We start from the raw sequence: 23653 nt of genomic DNA, 5'->3' as shown, positions 1-23653 counted from the left end.
AAAACATTTTCCTGAGAACAACTCTTCTTTCAACTTTTCAAAAGTACACAGTCTCCTGACTAAGTAATAGTTGACATTTTCATAATGAGGCAGTGTAAATCTTCCTTTTCATCCCACTGCACATGCCTCCTATCAGACCTGTGTAAGGGCCTGCAGATCAGAGGACTGCACAACCGGCTAAGTTATTTTTCTTGCACCATTAAGTTTCGTAATGTCTTTTTAAGAACCCATCTTTCATCAAACAGCGAGAGATCACACTGTTCTTCACCTCGACGTCATTCACAATTGGTGCTTCAACCCCCTCATTTGATTAATTCCTCGGTCAGCTAATTATCTCCAGCCTGGGTTTATACAAGACTATCAGGTGGTCTCAGCAGCGTGCACGTGCATATGCTACATCAATTGAATGAATGAAACTTTTATGTTCTATGTTCCATGAGAGGATCTCATTCATGCTTACTGAAAATACAGCCCTCTGTTTTAATGGCATCTGTAACTGACATGATCCTGATTGTGGAAATTTGATTATGTGATAATGCACTGTAATTTTCTGCTCCGTGTGACGTCACTGGCACTGTAGGAGAAGTGGGGGTCCAGTTGTTTCTGAGCTGGGGGGGTTAAAGGCTGATTGGATTCACAATGATTCAGGCTTTTCCGCTTGAGTGCCTCAAATCCTGTTTCAGCCATGTTACAGTATAATGAAGCACGCAGAGAGGAAATTCATCATGCAGTCCTGAAGGAAGCCATGTACTTAGTATTTGCCAGAGGAGTGGCCAATTTTAAAATTGAATGTAGATAAAGAAATTTTAAACATGCTGAAGCTGTGATGTATTATCTTTACTTCACAAACCCTGAAAGCGTTTTTTAAGTTAAAAAAAACATATATATGTTGATATTTCCTTTTAGATTTTTCTTTCGGGCGTGCACATGATTAGGATTGCTAACGAAACCCAGACACTGGTTCCTACTCAGCTAGTAACCAGTGGACCAAATCACGAGGCAGATTTTGTTGCAGGCTTTTTGCTGAGATAGTTACCTTTCTTCACAACATAAACATTACCACACATGTTTAGTTAACATTACATTAAAACTCTGACAGACACATGGCTCTGGCAGTATGCAACGTTAGCCCACGGTTAGCTTGTACCTACCTCAAACTGGAGTCCACTCGCCAACAAAATGCCTAAAGCTACTGTTGTTATAAATGATACATCGCAGAGGTAAAACTATGTGTGTCATTTGTCAGCATTCAATGACGAATTCCACAAGGGAACTCTTTCTACACAACTCATGCAGGCAACTTTAGCCCTCAGGACACTTCGGAGTTGTATTGTCTTCATTCTCATTTCCCTCAGCACACCATTTATCATGTTCCTCTTATTCCTTGTGTATTGTTCTTTGTGCGTGCTGGAGCATGAGTTCAAATTTGCCACAGTGGTATAGTAATTAGCTATAAAGAGACCTCCCAGAGGGAAGAAGTCTTGACCGATGTGTTTGCATCCAACCTTGCCAAGCCACGGTGGACCATGCCAAACCCCAGTGAATGTAAGAGCATGCAGACATTCTCCGCGCTCGCCACCAACCCCCCATGGCCACTTCTCCCTTGTTGGACCGCTTTCCTGTTTTGTTTTCTATGTGTCTTCTCTGTTCCCTGTTTAACAAAAAGCAAACACCAGTGTTTAGGAGGGGATAATTCTCAAATTTTGGCTGGCAGTCCACTCATGGCCTGTCAAGTCAGCTTTGTGAGGCTATAGCAGAGATATTCCTGTTTGGGAAAACAAAGCTCTTAAAAACCTTAATGTCTGCCTTGGTTCCCAGGACTGTTATTATGATTGCCAAAATCGAGCAGTACAGCCAGAGGCAAGCACATTTTGAAATGCAGTGGGGGTTAGCCAATATGTGCTTTGTGTGTCTGTGTGTTTTTCTGAGTGTGCATTTGCAAGCACCGTGGGCATATGAGGGGGTCCTTTTTTTCCGCCTCGTAATGAGCAAGTCAGAGGAATGTGTGACTTTATCATAAAGACGACACAAAGCACAAATGCCTCCCATTCAGGTGTTTTCATGTATATGTCATGTGTCTCTGGCTGCTATATGATTACGTGCATTTTCATGCACATATATTACATGTGTCTTGTGTGTGTGCGTGTGTGTGTTTGCGTGTGTGCGTTCATGCCTTAATGTTGACTCAACCAGACCTTGGTGCAGCCAATTTAGAGCTACAAACACAATCACAGGGATAAAAGCCGGATTATTCTGGAATCTCAGACATCTTGGCCGGAGGCGGCTTTGATAAAGCCATCATAGTGTCCAGAGAGCTGACTGGAATAAGAGAGTGGTAGTGTGCAAAGCAGAGGGGCACAGAAACTACTGCTACAGTCCATCTTGTTTCATAGCAATCAGAGATTAAATATTTCCTTTATTTGTCTTGTTTGAATATGCCATAACTTTACTTATACTATTTGAGTGTTCCCGAAGTGCGAGATGACACGGTTTATGGAAATTGAAAATTTAATTTATTGGTGTCGTATCTGTGGTCTCTTAGAAAATTCTTTATCGTTTTGGATCAGTTATGAATCAAGGCTATTAATACCTTTCATGCTGTGTTTGATGTGTTAAGCTGCATGTGCTTTTTAGTTAACATCAGAGTTCAAATCTATGTGTTTCTATCGGTTGGTTTGTGTGTGTTGCTGGTTTGCGAATATGTTTGTTGCCAAAAATTGCTACTGCTTGAAGTCAGAAGTGAATATGTGGAGAGAGAGATTGGTTAAATACAATGAGAGAACCAGTTTTTGCTGAACACTTATAACATCTAGAATGGCACTCCACCAGTCTCCATATAAAACAACATTTAAATTAAACAGATCCAGATTTTAAGTTTTGGTCTCTACCAAATTGCAAACAATCAATATCTGTCCCCTAAACATGTCCGATTGTTTTTTTCTTTCTCTGAAGCTGCACATTTGAGGGGCATGTGTTGACACAAGAGCCTCCGGATTATCTGCAGACTTTCTCCGCCTTTGAATTTGCCAACCTACCCAGATCGGCATCATTATTTAATGGGTTCTTTCCTGACCCATGCCGCATCTTTCCACCAAGTTTCATGGTCATCCATCCCGCAGTTTTTGTGTTTCCGTGCTCACAATCCCATACAATGGATAGGTGTAAAAACATACCCTACTTGGTGGAGGTTATAACTGAGTAGCATAATTGTGCAGCCATGGTTAAAGAGTAATTTGGCTGAGAGCATACATGCCTCTAAAATGCAGACTCGGCTGTAAATCAGTGTAAGCTGAAGCCAAGTATTTATTTTACATCTCATCTGTAAGCATCTGCAGCATGTATGGTTTACTGCACATTAACATTAACATTTGGTGGGGTCATTGCAAATTACAGGAGGATTTACTCCCCTTAACAGAACCAGCATAGAGTCGTCCAATTTTTTAGAGCAGATTCTTCTGTATGAACTTCGCTGATATGAAATAGAGACTTATTCTTTTATAGATCATCATACAACCAAGGCCAGCTAAATATAATAACCCCTCGTTATCTGTGGGATCTTTTATTCATGAGGTTGCTTTGGCAAAGCAGTTTCCAGCATTGACACTTACCTGTTGTGCTGGCCTATGTTAATGAGACCATGGCTCTGAGGGTTCCTCATTCACTGCAATCTCCATATCATTTGGTGGGTTGGGGACCTAATGTCCGTCTTCCCAGACTCAGAGCCTGACACACAAATCAAACACAAGAGCAGCAAGGTTCAATACCTTATGAGATTTTTTTCCTCAATATTGTAGCCTGATGCAGTGTGTAAGCATATTCTCACCCACATTACGCTTGTCCATGGTAAACACTATAATCATCTGTTCCCATCATCATTATTAGTCCACAATAGCTTTTCATAAGTGTTGGGGAGGATGCAGTGATTTATTATCCAGAATAAGTTTTTGTACTGCTTGCTAAGGTTGTTGCTTATTCCATTACTTTTAGTGCAGCGTCTTTCATTTCTAATGTTGCATTATTTTCACTCAAACTTATTAAGAATCGAATTACTTTGTGTGTGCGTGTGTGTGTGTGTGTGTGTTGGGGGGGGGGGGGTTGTTCTGTACACAAACAGTAATCATAGATACTCTGTGGGTATGATTCTTCTCTGCCTGAAGAGAGAACTAACAAAGACTTAACATTTCTTATCAGCTTAGGCTGCCTTCAAATTGGATGGTGGACTCACAGTGCAGTGAAACTGTCTGGCCCCTGTAGCAGCGTATTTCAAATTCAGCTGCAACCATGGTGTTGCAGTGGTAAATATGTAATGCTTCTATACACTGCTCATTGTGGTGTTCCTTATTTAACTTTTAGGATATCTGTGGTAGAGGATCATATGATTATTAATCATGATTAATCCCTTATGTAATGTCTGTTAGGGCAACTGAATACACATTCTGCATACAGATATAGCTCTGCGGGTTTCTTTATTATTGCCATACTGTTTATCTATGCAAATTGATATTTTGCCCTAATCATGTTTTTGTTTTTTGTTTCTTTTCCCCCCTGGAGGTAACACTGAGTTAACGTCTCCTGTGAGTTTTGGACTGAATTATGTATTCTTGTGCCTAACCGTGTGATGCAGTGCTTCAAGGATGCTGTCATATATATGTGCACTATATCTGGATTTAATTTGAAACAGCAAGCCTCAACCCGGGTCGGTAGAGTTGAGTTTTCGTAGTGGTCGTGTCAGATTCAGGATTATGACACGCTCCGCAATGCGGTACGTCGTAGCCTCAATCACCACTGACCTTCTTACAGTGCATGTATTCTGGAAGTAAGAATGCAAGTTGGTCAAGTGTAAGAGCCTAGAAAGCGACAGGCCGCCTGAACTGGGTCATCAAAAGCACTTACCTCAATTCATCTCTAATAATATCCCCTCACCCTGGGCCCAGGTCTGCCGGAGTTGCCTGTATGATGATGGCTCGGGCTGCTTGATGAATGAGTGTGCCGGGCCCGCGCTATGCACACTGTCAGGCTGCACTGCAAGGCGCAGAGATTGCCACCGCGGAGAGCCACGGTCAGCAAATCAATTCACAACTCTCTGGAGGATCAGTCGACGCTTACAAACCCGTCTGCCATAAGCGCGGAAGGTTCTCTTGTCACCATGTTTCCTCCGCTCGCTGACGAGATGTTCTCCTGTCCCGTTTCCGAGCAAGATTGGTTTGACTTGGGCGACTTCAACCTATGCAGTATCTAAACTGTGGCTTATTCTGCAGGGCAGGATATGGGAATGTCAGTGGAGATTTAATTAATACCTGAAGGCTGTGTAAGCTTTTACGCTATGTGCTGATAACAGCCAGCTTGCATCCCATTGGAATTTTGAAGCAATTTTTTTGTGTCTATTAATAGATTGTAGTTTGTGCTGGGACAGAAAGATCAGAGATTCCTGAGCGTACCTTTGATTACAACATCAGAGGAGCTCCTATCTCACTCCGGGGTACAGGGTCCTTCAGACAAGCGGGGCTCTGGCTTGCAGGGTAGAAAACAGCTCATATTTTCACATAATGCTCATGTGCTGGGGAATAACTTGATCCTTTTGAGTATACCAGCTTCATTAGGGTAGAGTAGATTCTCTCTAGCACATAACTAAACACTAACAAATTTATGGAATTATAACATAAGCAAGGGACTATTTGGTATAAAAAGTTTTGCAAGCATCTCACATTCTGTTTTTAACAATATACCCTGCTAATCCTGGGAAAAGCTAGCAGGAAGCAACTGCTAGAAGCCAACTTTTCCGTAACTTACTCGCTAACCTCTTGCTCATCTCAGCTTCAGGCAGGCCGGTTAGTGACAGAATGGGTGCACCAACTAATCATTTCATTCTGGGTTTGTTCACTACACACACGGTTTTTTAGCTTTATTATTTCCTTAGGACTTATTTATTGATGGGTATCAGGATGAGGATTTCAAGAAACAAGATAAAGAGTGTTTTAGAAAGTACTTATCAACCCTACCTTAAAGTTACCAGATACATAAAGCAGGAATTCTTATTGTCCTTCTTCTGCATTTTGCATGTTCCCGTGCCACAACCTTCAGTGTCGGCTTGTTTTGATATCTTGTGGCTTCGATGGAACATTTGAATGAGTTATCTGCATAGCTCTGTGCTCGGAGGGCCTTTCCTGATGATAATAATGAGAAAAAAACAGGTATTTGCATGATAATTAGCTCTAATGATCTTTTTAGCAGGATGATTATACGAGGATGTGCCGTGGCAGTTATTACAAAGGGCTCTGAAGAGACAGAAGCTCTGCGTCACTAGCAGGTCTTCTTGCGGTTGCATTGAGTGAGGGGGGATGTTATCTCCCTCATGTTGTAAGCAGAGCCACCAGAGGCTCGTAATAGCCATTACTATAATTTTTCACCAGGAACTGAATGATATAGGTCGTTTCCATAGCAGTCTCCCCTCTGGTTTTGTGTCTGTGCCAGGCTGCAGCTTTCTTGGCATGAAGGATGCTTAAACAGTTTTATTTGTACTGGGAACACGGTTGTCTGCGCTACCTCGTCTGTTTTCTGAAGCAAAGCAAAGGGATTTTATCATCATCACTGTTTAATAAAAGCTCAACCCCAAAGAGTCTCTGTGTAAAATAAATATTTCATAGCTAGCAGATGCATTCCAGGAACCTTGTTAACACTGATCAAAATTTAGATGCAAAATTTCTAAATCCCCACACAGGCCCACACGTGCACACAGAAATTGATAGTAGCTCAGTTTTGCTTTTGGTACACAGCTGGGGGATACTTTACACATGATGGGCTGTCAGATTGTCTTTAGTTATGGCTGTTATGCATCCTGATTTTATACAATTGGCTGTACACAGTATACCAGTTGCATCAAACAGTAAATATTTAAAATGCAAACAAAAGACACGGTGTGAAACAGTAAAACATCAAACATATAATCATGCAAAAAGCAGAACTCACAACAATCCCTTCCACGAGTAATTATCCGAAGTGCAGTACTTGTAAATGTCAAATGATGTGACACTTCTTCCTGCTTTCATCTGTGTCCTGACAGTAACATGCTGCATTTAGTCTTCGAGGGTTCACAGATGGATCAGCAATTTTTTCCTCAACTAGAGATGGAGACTGGAGACTGTGTGATATTGGCTTTTGGCAGTTTTCCCGTTTGTTCTTTCCTTTGAGGTGGTCTCCAGCACGGGATTTTCTAAATAAGAAGGTCTTACAAGCATCATTATGATGTTATATCCACATCAAAGTTCTTTAGGATTCTCATAAAACAGTCTATGCTGGACGTTGGCGTGTCGGGAAGCTATTTGCTGGTTTTATTTTGCTTTGTAATGAACAAACACCTATCTGGAGTGCTGTGATAACCATGATCCCTAGAAAAACAGAATCTGTTGTCTCACCAAGTGCCCTTAAAAGGACATACTGTATGTAAACAGACCTTGTAGTGGACATAATACTCATGGGGATCTCATTAAATCCCTCTCATTGTCTCTGTGTAGCTGGATGTAAGAACAGAGCATTTTTTTGCTGTTATGATTGGCTGACAGTTCTCTAACATACACAGTACAGATTATAACCTTCTTTGAACTGGTAAAGCTCACTGGTGAATGTAAATGGCGATGGTCCGCCAGCACTGATGATGAGCCATGCTCATGGTTAAACTCAGACTGAAATGCTCCAATATTTCACAAAGAATGAATTGTAGCCACTTGTCACTAAAATGACAATCCATTGGAAGACAGTAAAATTGTATATTGCCTTGTTTTGTAGCTTAATATCTCACAAAAAGGTCAACTGGGTTTTGTGTTTCAATACATTTGGATTTAGAGTTTCAAGACGTTAATAGTATTAATATAGCACAGAGACCTACTTTATAATCAAAAAGAACATGACAGTCCCTTTACTCCGGAATGGGACCTCTAAAACGATGCTGATATGTCTGAGGCTGGCTTTTGACAGATTTTGTTCATTCTGCAGTGAGAGGGCACAGAGACATCTATATGACTGCCTCCCGACCCGTATTCATATTCACCGTCCCCAAAGTCACTGTAGCAAGCAGGCAATATTAAACCATATTAACACTGTGACTCTTTCTCTAACCATCGCATTTGCAATGATGCCAGTTTAAATGTCGTTTATTGCCTAACAGGGAATTACAAATGCTAAATCAAGCATTGCAAATGAAGGTTCAGTGCGCTTGTCAGAACTAGATGGAAATTATTCAAGCAGTATGAATATTTTCCCTCCAAGACAAGAGACTGTGTCATCTACACTGCGTGATGTGTCTTCTCTAATGGATAGAAACGGTCTTCTGTTCCGGAAAACTACTCCACTGAGCTTTTTACACCATGAGCAGGTTTATCAGAGTGAGCACACATCTTTAAAAAGGAAGCTGGACTCCACATGAGCCGTAAATACAAATGTTTATGTATTGATGCTGAGACGCCTGAATTTGCCGGCTTCCAAGATTAACACTTGGGAAAGAAACCTATTCATACTTGAATAGGTTTCAAGTATGAATATCATGTTCACATTTTCCTACAAAGAGATTTTAGGCCTTAGACTTAATTTAACTATGGTTTTAGGTAAGCTCCATGAATATCTCCATGGAGCTTAGATTTAAATGTGTATATTTTTCCAACATTCATATACAATTAAATAAATTTAAGATGTCATGTGAGACATGACAGTATGTTATGTTTAGATTCGAAAATGTCTGTATTTGTGCACTGTATGCTGAAATACTAACGTATTGTTCCGTTACACTTAGTGATTGACTTTAACATTCATTAACAGATTGTAAATTCATGCACGTTTGTCATCAGTGCACACCTGTTAGATCCTTCATCACTGGAACTGATGTGTTGTGATTTTAGTCTGTGCTTTGTGTAAAGGGCGGAGAGAGGATCATAGCTAATGCACAATAACAGCGAGCAACACATTTCTAAATGTTTACATGCCTGCAAATACATTTGTCCAACGTCTGGACTTCCCTTTAGAAAATGTTTGATTATTTAGGAAAGAAAATGCCCCAAAACTTTACATACTTGCGGTTATACAAAGCAATGTACAAATATTTTTTACATCTATAAAACTAAAGTATTACCCGTCGTAAAAATCTGATTTGTGAGATGTGAAGCTGTATGAATAAGTGACTCACGAATCAGTTTTTCCTCCACATAGTGTATGAAGTGATTTTATAAGTAGGGAATAATTTGGTTGCACACAGAGATCACTTTCTCTGCAGTCTCTTCTTGTAAAGCCTTAATTTTTACAGATGAAGTGTATGCAGAGTGTTTCCAGGTACATTTCTGAACTCCAAATCCCCCTCAGTAATTTACCATAAGCTCCCTGAGATACTGAAACGGCAGAGTTTAAGATGTATGATTAAGCTTTTGCTGTGGCTGCACTTTTTTTCCTTTCTTTTTTCCATTTTTAAAAATAGCCTTGAAGAGTCCACTTTTTCATTCGATGTTCAGTGTCTGAAATGCAGGGTATTGCTCTTGAATATAACTTTTATTGTTCAGTTTTCAACCTTACGCCTTCATTTCTGCTTTAATGTTCACGCTTTATCTCCTGTTCTAATGTCTGCTCATTTGTAACGCACTTAACAAGTCTTATTAGCCGTATAAAACCATGTAAAGGGCTGCTTAGGGACGGAGTGGAGTCTCTCCGTTGAACTTGAAAAGAAACAGTGTGGTAATGTTGTGGTGCAACTTGTAACAGTAATTTATGTCAAAGACGGGTGTTTCCTAGAAAACAGAAACTGTTTCCTAGTAAAACTGAATTCATATTTATATTCGTATTAAGTATGTACAACATTTTTATACAGCATTGACATTATGACTCCTAATAGATCTACAATCAATATAGGTTCTGATGGAGGTGCTCTGTTTATACTATTGTCTGTAAAAATGCACATGACTATGACGTACAATTAATCTGAGACCTGTCAACTGAAGCATGGCCTTGTTAAATATGCATGTAGTGTAGGCGGCTGTATTGTTGATAATCCCTATGATCTATGTCTGACTTTATCTAATCGATTTCTGCCTACAGCCATCGGTCTCTCGGCAGGTCTGTGTTTTCTCTCACCAGTAATTAGTATTGGTAAATAAAACTTACAATCTTCATTTTCCTCTGCTCCACTGGTCTGTGCTCAACTCATCCAATGCACTGAACTGAAAATGTATTTTTTTGGGAATAGAAAAGCGAGGCGTCAGAGTGGAACTCAATATGACTCTACAGATTCTATTTTTCAGGAGGGTGAAATGTAATATCATTAATTCCAGTGATCGTCCACACTGGTGATACTATTGCCTTTTGCCGGGTCACTCTCTTCTTTAATAGTCCACCCTTCACCTCATTGTCATTCACCATCACATTCAGAGACACTGAGAAATCTATTTGCTGAGAATTTGACTGACAGTCCGTAGGGTTAGTTATTGAAGGAGAGAGGTTTTGAAGAGGGTTTTTGAAGAGTAGAAAAGTTTACTATTGTCACATTATATATAAAATGTGACATTGACTTTAGATGGGTAATGAATCCTCACTTTAATTGCATTTTCATATTGCATTTTTACAAGTGCATTTAATTTGAAGTCAACCTGAAGGAAGAAAGAGAATAATTTTTAATTATATTTTGAGTTTCTTAGGTTTATCTGCCATAAATATTCATCTTTCTATTGGTCTGTCTGGTCCAAAGCTCGGGCAAGTGTTGATGTATGAGAGGAGTTTGTTTAAGAAATTCTAAGCTTTCAAATAAATTCTTTAGTTTGGCTTTTCATATTCTATAGTGCTCATCACAAATAGTTATTTTATCTCATTTGCTTTTTTAACAGTTGATTACCTGAGTAAAGAAAAGTGAAAACCGTGCTAAGGATTAATATTAAACCGAACGCAGATAAGTGATAATAAATGTGCGTTAACAATAACCTTTCTTCTTCTTCTTCTAAAGCCAACATGTAATTAAACACGAGCCTGTGACACCCTCCACCTCATGAAGAGACTGAGAATAATGCTTCTTTTAACATGGAGCTGTGATATCATGGCAGCGTGTACTTTTACATAATGTTCTCTTTCATTAATGGCATATTCACTCTATTTGAAGTCCCTGTAAATTCACACATAGAAAATTAATCCACAAAGGGGACCTGTCTTGACAGTCAGTAATGATTTCCCCTCATAGATCTGCTAAAGCCATTCTGAGTGTCAACAAAAAAACTGTTGAAAGCAATTGTCACTTCTTCATGTCTACTTTTAATGATGCATATTTCAATATTTATTGTATTATAGCAAAAGCATGTTCACCCATGATTGGACCTCTGTTGTTTATATAAGATAATCATCCAATGGAAAGATGCCAAACCCCAGAAAGTTTGAATTCACATCAACCTTTATGGTGACTGGAACATGACATCAAACCCTAACCCTTCTCAGGAATGTGCTGAAGATCTGTGAAAAGCGAGTGTGCAGTATTTTCAAATCGATACAGTAACAAAGGTTTACAGAGAAGCAGAAAGACATGAACAACCAATAACTGATCGTTCTTAATGCTGATCTACTTTCATAGATGATTGATAGAATGTGTAAAATAACAGCTTTATGTACACGTATGAGCTTTATGAACCTTTCACTTTATATTCTTTACAAGAAGACTGAATCCTTTTCACTTCGAGCTAGAGGCCTGGATGAGCAGCCTTTACAGGATGCTGCACCTCCAATGCAGAAGTTACAAAAAACTGCACAAGAGCTATGACAATTGTTTTGTCCCTCTTATGTAGTTTTATGCAAAAGTTCGGGACCTTGTGGGCAAATCACATATATTGTTGAATTTTGTAGTGAAAAGTTAAAGGAATAAAATAACTTAAAACATGCATTAACAACTGCTGATTCATTACCCTAGAAAAGTGGTGGCGTCAACAGGTGAACAAGCCATTTAGCTACATTTGAACCTCATAAACTTCTCAAAGATAAGATTGAATACAGGGCTGTTGCCGACAAGGCTAAACAAGTTTAATAGATAAACCAAAGATTTTAGAACAACTAAAAGTATTTTGCTCTTGAATTTAGATGATCAGCTTTTGCTCGTGAGTTAATGTGGTGCCAGACAATGAGGTTAAGACTTCAGTGGCTACTCTTCATCCTGAAAGTGAGATTATGATGAGACTATTAGCCTGACAACAGCTGCCAGTCTTCTGTGATCCACGACAGTAATTGACACGGCACAGAGAGCTTGCCTTAGTGTTTCTCTTGACACACACACGCAGCACATGCAAACATAGACATGCACAGATGTTCAGAATCACTTACAGTGTACAGCCAGCCTGGCAATATGCCAATCAACGATTAAGCAGGCGTGTAATGACTCCGGCCTGTTAATAAACATATCATATATAAATCATAAACTCACTTTGCCTTACATGGTCATGATCTGCTGCCCTTCTGAACTTTTTGCGTGGACTTCCGGTTGTATTTTGATCTATTTTCTGTTTCAGGCATATCAGACCTTAGTCTATTTATACTTCTTGTTTTTCCTCTTTCAGTTCTTAGTTATAATTTGTTTGTTTGCTAATCCAGTGCATCATGTCTGAGTTAACTGTGCCTTCCCTTCTTACCTGCATTTGGACTTTCAAAGTGTATTCTCTGGATTTCAGATTTCCGTGTGCACCCCTTGTGGATTATTTTTACTTGTTTGGACTTTTCTGCCTAGTTTTCTATTCTCGCTTGCCCCAGCCCTCCATAAGCCTCATCCTTAATGTTTTATTACATAACTAAAAACTGAATCTGTCTGGACATCTGCCCTTTGGGTCCTTGTGTCTGCCTGCACCCGGATTACAGAAACAGACAAGAAGCCACAAAGCCTTCTGCTCTTCCCAGACACAACATGTGTAACAGCGTGCCCTCAAAGGTTGAAGCTGTGAAATATGTCACCTGAGGACATTATTGCAAAGTTTGGGGAAAGGACAAACTCGAATAATTAAATAGTATAAAGAAATATTTTTGGGTAGGCTATCTGTGTAAATTCAATTAAACGTGTATTCCAGCACTCAGAAGTGAATTAAGAGATAACACCATAGATGACCCGGTATTAAACCCTGTATTAAACCCTACATTAAGATGTTCCACCTCATCACTGAAGCAATGAATTGCTTGACAAGCACAAAAAAACCCCTGTGGGCATGAAGAACGGCCAGTTGTCCTGTTAATGGAAAAGAAGGAAAAGACAATCGGTTTTGCTAAGATTTTTTATGCCAATGTGAGAACCGCTCACGTTGCTTGCTTCGTATTACCTTGCTTATGCTGTTTTTGAAGCATGTACCCTCAGCCTGCCTTGAGCCAATTTTATGGCTGATCTCCTTTGTGTGAGGAACTCTGACAGGTCAATTCCACCGCAACACGATAGACTCGGCCGGTGAGGATCTGCGCCCTCTGACAATGATCTCACTTCCACCTAAATGTGTTGCTATTTAACGGGGCAAGAGCAAAATCATATACAATTTAAGTAAAAAGCTAATTATGCATTAATACACTGTTTACATCCATTTAAATATTAATTAGTTTCCTGGTGAGTTGTCTGCATAATTGAGAGCCATATATTAATTCCAGAACTGCAGTCTTAAAGATTGAATAAGAAAAAGAAAATCCTAAATATTAAGTATAATTAAACCTTGAATATGAAAACCACTTGAAGTTTAGATTAAACCATTACTTTCAAGGTTTGGAATCATAACTCACCATACTTTCATAATATCTTATATTTCCAAGAAACTGCAAAACAACTGACTTTGTGGTTTGATAATGATTTCATCAATTGATCAAATTCTAAAGCAAATGGCAGTCGACCACAACGAACCATCAGGATGCTGCTTTTAAATATTCTGAAATGTAAATAAGCAGGTATCCAATTTGTGTTTGGTGTTCAGATGAAATTAATTTAATATAGTGTCTATGAAAATGACTCAGGGTAAATCTAAATCCCTTAAGAGCATCTACGTTTACCTCACCTGTATCTTCTTCATCTGACTCCTCCCACTGAAGACATAAGTCAGTTTCTGATGTCAGTCAGCTTTTTCTGTCTCAAACCACGAAAACAAAACATGGTGAGTGGCAGCTCGGTGAACATGTTAAAGTGGTCAGAGCACCTTGAGGCAAATGAGATACAACATCAGAAAACCATATCAGGTTCGACTCCTGTCAGCCTTCAACAGGAATCTGAGGCTGCAGTGGGCAAACACTCATCGACACTGGATGACAGAGGACTGAAGAAATGTAGCCTGGTCTGATTTTCCAAATTTCAGTGAAGACATGCAGATGGTGGTGTCAGAATTTGGCGTCAACAGTGTGAATCCAGCGATCCAGCATTTCTTGTGTAAACAGTCCAGCCTGCTGCTGCTGGTGGTGGAGTGGTTTTGTGGGAAGTGTTTTCTTGACACATTCTTGGACGTTAATACCAATCAATCTTTGTCTGGACGCTACATCCTATCCGAGTTTGGATGGAACAAATAATCTGCAGCGTTAATGTGCAGCTGATAAATCTGCAGAAATGATTTCATACGGTCATGTCAACATGGACCAGAGCCATTTTGTAGAATTCCACAAATAAAGTAGAGGCTTTGGCTGATATTATTAATGTATTCAAATGCTCAGTGAGTGTCCATCCCTTTTCATACAACACAAAATAAAAATGTGTAAGACAAATTAATAAGGAAACAAACAAATTGAAAATGAACCCTTTAAAATGCCATTATTATCATAAATATTTCACATCAATGTCTTGTCTTTGATGTGGCCACGCTGGGGAGAGCGTGGCCTAGGCCCTAGGGTATAGAGCGGGTGTTCTGCAACAAGAAGGTTGCCGGTTTGAATCCCACTCTTTCCCATCTGCATGCCTAAGTAGCTTGGCAAGATACTGAACCCCTAAAATGGCCCCTTATAAATGCTGAGTGTTCTAAAAATGTAAGTCGCTTTGGACAAAAGCGTCAGCTTAATGACATGTAATGTAATGTAATGTTGTCTCTAGCCATTCAACTGGATTTCCAACTTCACTTGTGACTGAATAGAAATGACAGTGAAACATTGAAAATGTGTTTTTATCCTAGAAGACAGCAGACAGGTTGGGCTTGTTAAAGTTTGAGTCGATTCTAATTCAAAGTCAAAGACGGCTGTGACATTTACCATTTTTGTCACCTGTGGGTCATGAATTTAGAAAATGTGCAAAAAAAGTATTTCTTTTAATATGGCTGCTAAACAAGGTATTACATGTATAACTCATAAAATGCGTATTATGATAAAAAGTGAAGCCAAAGCTTCTCGATTCCCCCTTGGTGGCTGGCTGCAACATAGATCGTAAACCAAGCCTCCTCCATGTTAGTGGACAGTAATGACACATTCAATAATCTCATCTCTAAGATTGTTTCTGTCATCAGTGGTTCTTATCACATTGATCTTTCCTCAAATGCCAACTTTTCAGGTACATTTGATTTTACAGCTGAGACTGACTCATCATTGTGAGCTCTTGTATTAGGACCTGGAGACTGCAACTGCTTCCCTAACTCTCACTCCAAATGTTCAGGATGGCAGCGTTAATTTCCAGTATATTTTGGCTTCATTTCTGGACAGTGGGACGAAGTGGTGATACCTCGTCCATCTTTATCTACAATAGGCAGCTTTCTCCATTCATATTTGGATTGAAACCATCTGGCATGATGCACGTTATGATGATTAATTCGCCCTCCTTCACTGGCCTATGGTGAGATAATTGTCTTGAAACAGATGTTTAATTATTGTAAATATTTAATCAATTAGATAATTTTCTTTAATAAGCCACACTTTGATGTATACCACAGTGTTTGTCCAGCTGGGCAGATGTGCCTGTCTGCCGTGGTCCGACAGTGATCGATGACAAGAGGAATGAGATGTACAACATCATAATCCAACACAATATGATTGATAACACAAACAGATTTGCATTCCTGTTGGATACGCTCAGGGAAACTGTAAGAGTGATGGGGAATCTCTGTGAAATGACAAAAGAGTCAAAAACCTTTTAGATACAATGAGCAAAACCTATTTGTATGATCTTTTCAAAGTTGCTGTGGAAATGCCAAGTTAATGAGCTTTTGTCAACAGTAACTTCAAAGTGCACCGAGAAAAACAACAAATCACGAGACTAAAATGTAATGCGCCAGTTTCCATGTATGCAGTCCTAATGGTGCTGCACAAGTGAAAGAAAAACACAGCATTTCCATAATGCATCTATTCATCAATGCAATAAATCAGCATTATTCTTCGACTGATTGCAATATTATTTTGAAGCAGAGGGGGTTCTGATGGAGCGTGATGGGTCATGAAACTCGGAAACAATAATATAAATGGATAATTCAATTAAAACGAAAAAACAATAAAACTGGAAATGTACGAACAGGGTGGGTTTATGGGTAACTAATGCCTTTCTTTACTAAAGCGTATAAATTGAAAAGACACTTCTTGAGCCCTTTCTAATGAGTTCCTGCAAGGCTGTCCCTGAGCTGCCATCGTACAGGATTCAACCGAATCATAGATTTGCTTCTCCTCAATATTAAATTAGCAGAGGAGGATAACAGGCTCTCTGAGAAGCTAACGACTGTATGTGTTCAGCGGATAAGCAGGGGACACGTTACATCGCTAATAGGGTTCGGCTTTAGACATCCTTGTCACCGGTGGAGCAGCAGAACTTGTGCTTAGACATCAGCTTTGAAATACTGTCCCTCTCCTGCCTGCCTTTCACATTCACATGTAGAGAGGTAGGAGTGCATTCTGCCACTGTAATGACTTTAATAAGTGGTGTGAGTTGTTCAGGTAACAGCTAAGAGGTATATCCTCCAGTTAGTGTTAAGATAACAGAAAGACACTCATCTGCTGCTATAGTGTTCACCTCTACAAAACCCTTAAAAAATTGCAATAAAGTTTCAGTTGTGAGTGACATTAGTTGACATTAATTTGACATTTCAGGTCAGCATACTGACGGTGTGTAGTGGATAAATGGATGCAGACACAGTTATATTTGTTAATTGAGAAAAGTCAGAGTTTGGGGATTCTGTGCCATGGTAATGATGTGTTGCACATTTTTTCATTAGGCCAATTAATCGTTGTGCTTTACGTCATCAAACCTGAGGGCAAAGTTGTGCGAAGCGAGAAAGGAGAGTTAATTTTGGCTCCATACTTCAACAATGGTCTCTAATGGAAGGACAAAACCAAAGTAGGCTGCTTTCTCTCCTGATTCAGAAAGTAGCTGAATAGCGTAAATAGTTTGAAATATATTTATGTTTTGTTTTATTAATTTCCTACTATATACCTGAGTTCAATATAGCTTTAAGAATGGTGGATCATTGTCCACTGCATCTTTCTCTCTTTATAACACTGTTACTGTCATTGTTCTTTTATACTGTAACTCTCTCTCACTTGGACTTAACCAGTCACATGTTTCGCTTCTTAATGTTAAAAGTTGCACCTTGCGTTGGTAATTATTTCTACAATTACAGAAGACTCAGATTCCTTACACAAAATCAACAATATTTGGATGCTGGTGTAGCACGAGGGGCAGAGGGCATCGTCTTTTCCCATCTCTGTTATTATTATTTGCTACTTGTGTTGTTATTAATGATATCATTTCAGCTCAGCTTTAGCCTGGCTTTGTGCACATCTTCAGGCCTTCAAGGAGGGCAGGAGGAATAACCATACCTGAACTGTGTTTTTATTTGTAGGAATATATTATCGATGGATATCAGGGATGCTAAATTAATCCCAGGAAATTTGTTTCCATTTTGTTTTAGCTCATGCGAATAATTTGTTTCAAATGGGACCAATATGACAATAACATGAAAAGTTTTCTATCAGGACAGTGGAACGAAAGCTGGGGGAATGTTGAATGATTTTTACGACACACCAAGCAATTCATATGTGTGTCAGAGGGAGTCCATTAGGGTGTGAGGGTCCCCCACTTGGCAGATGAATATTCCAGCTGAAGCTTGCAAGTTGTGCTTTTGGTGAGGAATGAGGCTATTTGCTTGTGTAATGCTCTCCATTTGCATGAATTTGCAGTGACTAAGATGAAAACTCTGTGCTAAAGCAAGAGAGGTATGAAACATTTGAAGTGAATAAATGCAAATTGCCCTTGAAACATAAACGTTGTGTAACTGAACTTCATTTATCAGAAGTTAGCTTGTGTCTATGTGAACAAATATACAACTGTGCCTGAACATGGACCTTTAATTCTTTAAATTCATCTTCGACAGAGGAGGAAGTCATAGATTATGTCTATTATAAGGAAATTAAAAATAAAGAGTATTCTACCGGGGGGCGGTTGTGCCTCCGGCTACTCCATGGCTTGCGGACACCATTTTGAGAAGTTAGCATTTAATTATTAAACCTTTTCACTTCATTAAAAAATGTCTGGGGAGTTACTAAGTGTTGAGTCTGTGGTAATTATAAAGTGATAATGAGAAATAATACTGCAGAGACTTTCTGAAGACTCGAACAGAACTCTATTTCCTATTATTTTACTGATATTGCTAAAATAATCCTTTTACAATTCCTAGTGATTTGAAATGTAACTTTAGAAAGTTTTTGGGCTGTATATTTTGCAGGGCTCTCTTGATATTTTCATGAGAAGATGCACACTGTGTGCAAACTGACAGCGTATGAAAAAAAACTGGCTTCAATTACATCCAATCATATCAGCTCCTATGATCCTGTTAAAAGCGGTGCCCTCAGCGGCATGACTTACTGACACTGGGAAAAGGAGTGCAAAGTCCAGACCTGAGAAGAAACACACCTTCTTATCAGAGAGGGACAGAGTTGCACCACTTTAACATCCACATACTGCTCCCTACTTTGATATGTTATAATCACGTTATGGTGGAGTAACACATTATCCTCACCTTCAAAGCAGAATCATGCAAAGTTTCAGAAGGCTAGGTTGATTTATAGGAAGCCTTTTCCCAGGAAATATGTCCGTTGTATGTATTCTGGTATATTTACTTTTATATGTTCAAGAGAAAAATAGGTATCAAAAAGGAGAGAAAGACTGAGAAGACACTTATTTTCTGGGTTTGCAGGTGTAGAACATGAAATGTGCCCTTTTCAGTAGTTATGAGTCGCAATTTGACAGTTCAATTTGTTCTGCAGAGTCCTGCCAAAAGACTAACTTGTGCGAGATGGTCTTTTTTTGGCTCACTTGCTAAAGCGATCCTGTTCACCGTCTTGGACATTGCTGGTTGTGATATATCTGTTTTTAAAGGTCTTGCAGTAATATTTGCTGGCTCTATTCCTCGTCAGACCTGTTCATCCTCTCTCCTCTGTCCTCACCTGCTGTCGGGAAGCTCGGAGATTGAAAACCTCTGGAGCATTCATCACATTTAAGGAAGATGGTTTAACAAAAAATCAATACAAGTAAATATATATTAACCTTGAGTAAGCTTTTTTAATACAAACTATACTTTTATAGTCTATCATAAAAATAAAAGGATATGAGAACAAACATATTTATTTTTTTAATACTTTAATTCACGTGAGACCCTGAACCAAACATATCACCTTGACTTTATTTTCTCACTGGTCCGCATACTTTTTACCGAAGTCTTCGCGTGAAGATGTAAAGCTTACAGATGCATTCAGTTCTGACTCAGGTTGTGGAAACACCCACAAAGCGGATAAGTTTATAACATTTTAATTCATGCACCGCCCCTGCAGGCACAGCCCATCAGTAACATCATTGAAATAGACACAGGATTATTCCGCTTTGCTGGAAGCTGAGGTCGGTGGTTCGACCCCAGACTACACCAAATGTGTCCTTGGGCAAGACACTGACCTCATATCTGCCCCGGATGCCTGTCCCACGAAAGTATGAATTGATGAGTTCTTAAGACTAGAATACATACATTTGGAATTCTTTGTTTAGGGGCCATGATCCCCATCTACATCAGGGCAGTCATTGATTTGTTAACTTTACAGCATCCGGAGTAATTTTTCCTGTTTTTAGATCAGTGTTATGCATCTTAAGTGAAGTATATTTGTGGTCTTGTAGTAAAAAAAGTTTGTTAATTAGAATTTGTATCTTGAGGTGTGGCAGAAACCAAATGCCTTTCTCTAGTTCCATGACATAACTCTGACATTTATGTTTGGATTCTTTTGTAAAGTCTTCACTCATCTTCTTTTGAGAACATTAATTATCAAGTTCACTGTAATCCTCTCGGCCATATTTCAATTTATGTGTTTTCTTTTTCCTACAGCTCCTGTTGGAGATGTTTTTTTTCCCTCTCCGTTGACGAAACACAGCCTCTTCACTGACAAAAACGATTTAATGCATTAAATATGTGTGGAAATGGAAGAAAAACTGTTTAATCTTTTTTTTCATCACTGACCTGTGATGCATGATGGAACAGTAGTGAAGTGTTGATTATTACTTGGGACTGAGATTGAGTGTTTGTCTTTTTGTCTCTCTCTGTCCTGTAGGGTGATGATGTCCTGACAGTCATTAAAATGAAAGCACAGTGGCCGGCCTGGCAACCCTTAAATATGTAAGTAATATAAAACAGAAATCTGAATAAATGTCTAAGAAATAGTTCATCTCACCATCTGTTCAAGGATTTTGAGATATAATGAGAATGTTCCAGCTTTGTATAGTGTGTACACCACTGTGAAGACTGTGATGATGGACAACATGTCAGCTCCCCCCATAACTTAGAGCAAATCATCTTGTTCTCCCCCTGAGAGCCGGCTGCCGGCCTCATCTATATAGTTGATTCGACATCGACCAAACCAAAATATTACATGTTAAATATCACTGAAGTTCTAAATGAAGATTTCCCTATAGTGGACAATAGTTATATGATGCAGAGGCTGACTCCATTGGTTTGTTATTTGTTTATGAATCTAAAGGCAAAAAACAAATAACTGTTAATTCTTTCATATGTTTTATTCTCGAAACAAAACATTTTAAAAAGAGCCACAGGCAGAACACAATTTTAATTAATTTGATTGAATTTGTTTGACTTGTGTGACCCAGGAGTCACAAAGTCACAAACGGGTATTTGTTTTTTGGTGTTGGATTAATCAACAATTAACAAATTAACATATCATTTTTTTCATTTTCTGATTTTGCATCGCAATTGAGTATGGAAAGAACCAATCAGTGGGACTTTGATACCATGGTGTCATCTAACTATCAATACTTTGCAGACTCTATAGCTCCAAATGCATTAATAGCTTCTTAAAGGTAAAAAAATCATATTTGTAGAAGCATAATGTGAATAATAAAGTATAAGTACATGAGTTGATTACAACCTCTTCTCCTCCATCACCTGGCTGTACCAGAAAATGTACTAGCCGCAATTTAATAACCCCTGCAGCAGATTTTGTATGAGGATAACTTTGATAATTCTAAAGATCACTGTAGGGTCTGTAATGGATCACTGGTATATACATGTCTCCACTGTCACTTATCATCAAGATGATGTGCTCTTCTAATTGCAACACACTATACCACATGTCTACTGTGATGGATTACCTCTTCCGAGAAATTTTCTCTGCAAGCTGATTTTTATAACGAATTAAAATAATGGTGAAGGAACCTTTCCCTGCCAGGCGGGAAATCAATACTATGGCCTTTAAAAGTGGTTCATGTAAAGCCTCCACAAATTGTAGTGAAGGTGTTGAAACATCTTCAGCCACCAGTAGGACCACGTAAAAGGAATTAACTCACATATATATATATATGATACCACAGGCTCTAAAGCTTTAAAGCTTTAAGTTTAAAGCTTACGATGTCAGAACCTGCAGCAGGATGTTAATATCTAAAGTTGGGTTTCAGAATCTGCTGATTAGTGAAAACTCAGCTCAAAGGTGCCCTGAAACTGCCAGCTACACCGTGCTTACAGTGTGAACGCTCAGTTGCCGCTAAACTCACGAGGGCCACCTCATCTCTTATTCATGACAACAACAAGTTTGTACAGCAGAAATTCAGTCGTAAAGTCCTGTTCTGTGTTGTTTTCTCTACCACAGGCCTCGATCAAGAGGGAGAACACGGCCAGGGAAAAAGGTTGTGATATCTACCAGGGCCAATTAGCTTTTTCTGTGCTGTAGATCCAACCAGTTAATTGTTTCACATGCCGATTGTGTACAGCACATGCACGGGTGTGTCACAGCAACAACACCGTTTTGCAGCAGAAACGGAAGGGGAGGTTTTGTGTTTATAGCAAGTAGCAACATAGAAGTGTCCTCACTGTGGAAATCTAGAATCAAATAGGTTTTAGTCAACCAAATGAAAGATGCACCTTGTTAAGCTCTAAGAGTCTGCAGAGAGCTCATTAGCTTTACATAAGAGCATCATGATAAATGCAGTTTCAGCATGTTTCATAGCTAGATGTGTGTTTGTTTGTCACAGATGCAATGTAAATGTGCATGTTTGTGTGTTTCCATACCCCTCACTTTAATAGTCAAAGGACTGGGGTGCAATTACATCTGTGATGCCTATTTCTAGGTCGACTATAGGGCATTGAGCAGGTATATGAACTGCAGCTTGTGCTTGATAGAGAGAAGAATGAAGCTGAAGGGCTGATGTTCATTATCACGGCCCCTTACATGCTGTGATCAAGGAAAGAGGAAGAATGTATTTTCCAGAAAATAACGGAAATATTATACTTTAGCATCTGCTTGCTCACCTATGGGGCGCCCCACATATGAAGGCTTGAGTCCTCAGATTCGTTTTTTTTTCCTGCAAATATAAATAGATCTGAATATATGGTCTGTAGTCAATCTTAACAACTGAATGACAAAATGCTACATTTAAGAGGTTTTGTGTACATTTTAATTAACATTTCACTTATTTCATCCCAAACTGTCACGATTCATATAGTGCATTAAAACTATTTACCAAAATACCACTTTTGCATGAGGCTGCGTATTGACAAAACTATTGTTGTTATTATTATTCTCAGGCAATCCCGTTGCACAGTGTGTAGTTGTACCGGACCAGTTGTCAACAAACCTAAATCAATTTCATGTTCATGACTTAATAGACCTCTCACTATCTTTTGAACTCTTTTTTTACTACATTGGCAGCAAAGATGCCCAGAATATTTTTTAAACGATGCAATAGTCTGTTTGATATCGGTCCCACGCAAATGCTCAACCTTTGGTCTTATGAAGCTCCATGCTCCTTTACATCTCCTCATGGGCTGAAAATAATGCAAACTCAAAAAATATTTCTATTGATATTATAAAGATGGACAACATGAAAAGTAAAGGCAAAGCGTCTCGAACACCATCTCGTGACTGGCTGCATTAAATCCTGCCTCCTCCATGTTAGAGTAAGGGGCAAGGACATGTCAAGTAGTTATTTTTCTCAAAGATGGTTTCTGTCATTTTAGATATAACTCTTATCAAACTGTTGTTTGAATGTTAATTATTCGAGTAAGTTTCATTCTAATAAGTTATTTGATCCCTAAAAACATGGGTGAAATGTCATGGTTGACAGCTGAGACTGATTCCTGATTGGACCTTTCTACCACGACTCTATCCCCTGATAACTGTGCAGACTGCGTGAGATGCCGGTGTTTGTATCTGAGATATTTTGTCCTTAATTCTGGATAGAGGGAGGAAG

The 23653-nt window shown here is 39.0% G+C and overlaps 1 protein-coding gene across 1 annotated transcript in view; it reads left to right on the top strand.

Moving 5' to 3' along the window:
• Positions 1–23653, top strand: part of spon1a (spondin 1a) — a 62173-nt gene that overhangs the window by 23854 nt on the left and 14666 nt on the right. The window contains exon 7 of the mRNA XM_062386864.1: positions 20506–20570. Within this exon, the coding sequence (XP_062242848.1) occupies positions 20506–20570 (65 nt within the window). The remainder of the gene's footprint in view (positions 1–20505; positions 20571–23653) is intronic.

This window comes from Platichthys flesus, chromosome 1, assembly GCF_949316205.1.
Source record: "Platichthys flesus chromosome 1, fPlaFle2.1, whole genome shotgun sequence".
Taxonomy (NCBI): Eukaryota; Metazoa; Chordata; class Actinopteri; order Pleuronectiformes; family Pleuronectidae; genus Platichthys; species Platichthys flesus.
Note: the sequence above shows the minus strand (reverse complement) of the source record. Positions and strands in the feature narration are given on the sequence as shown.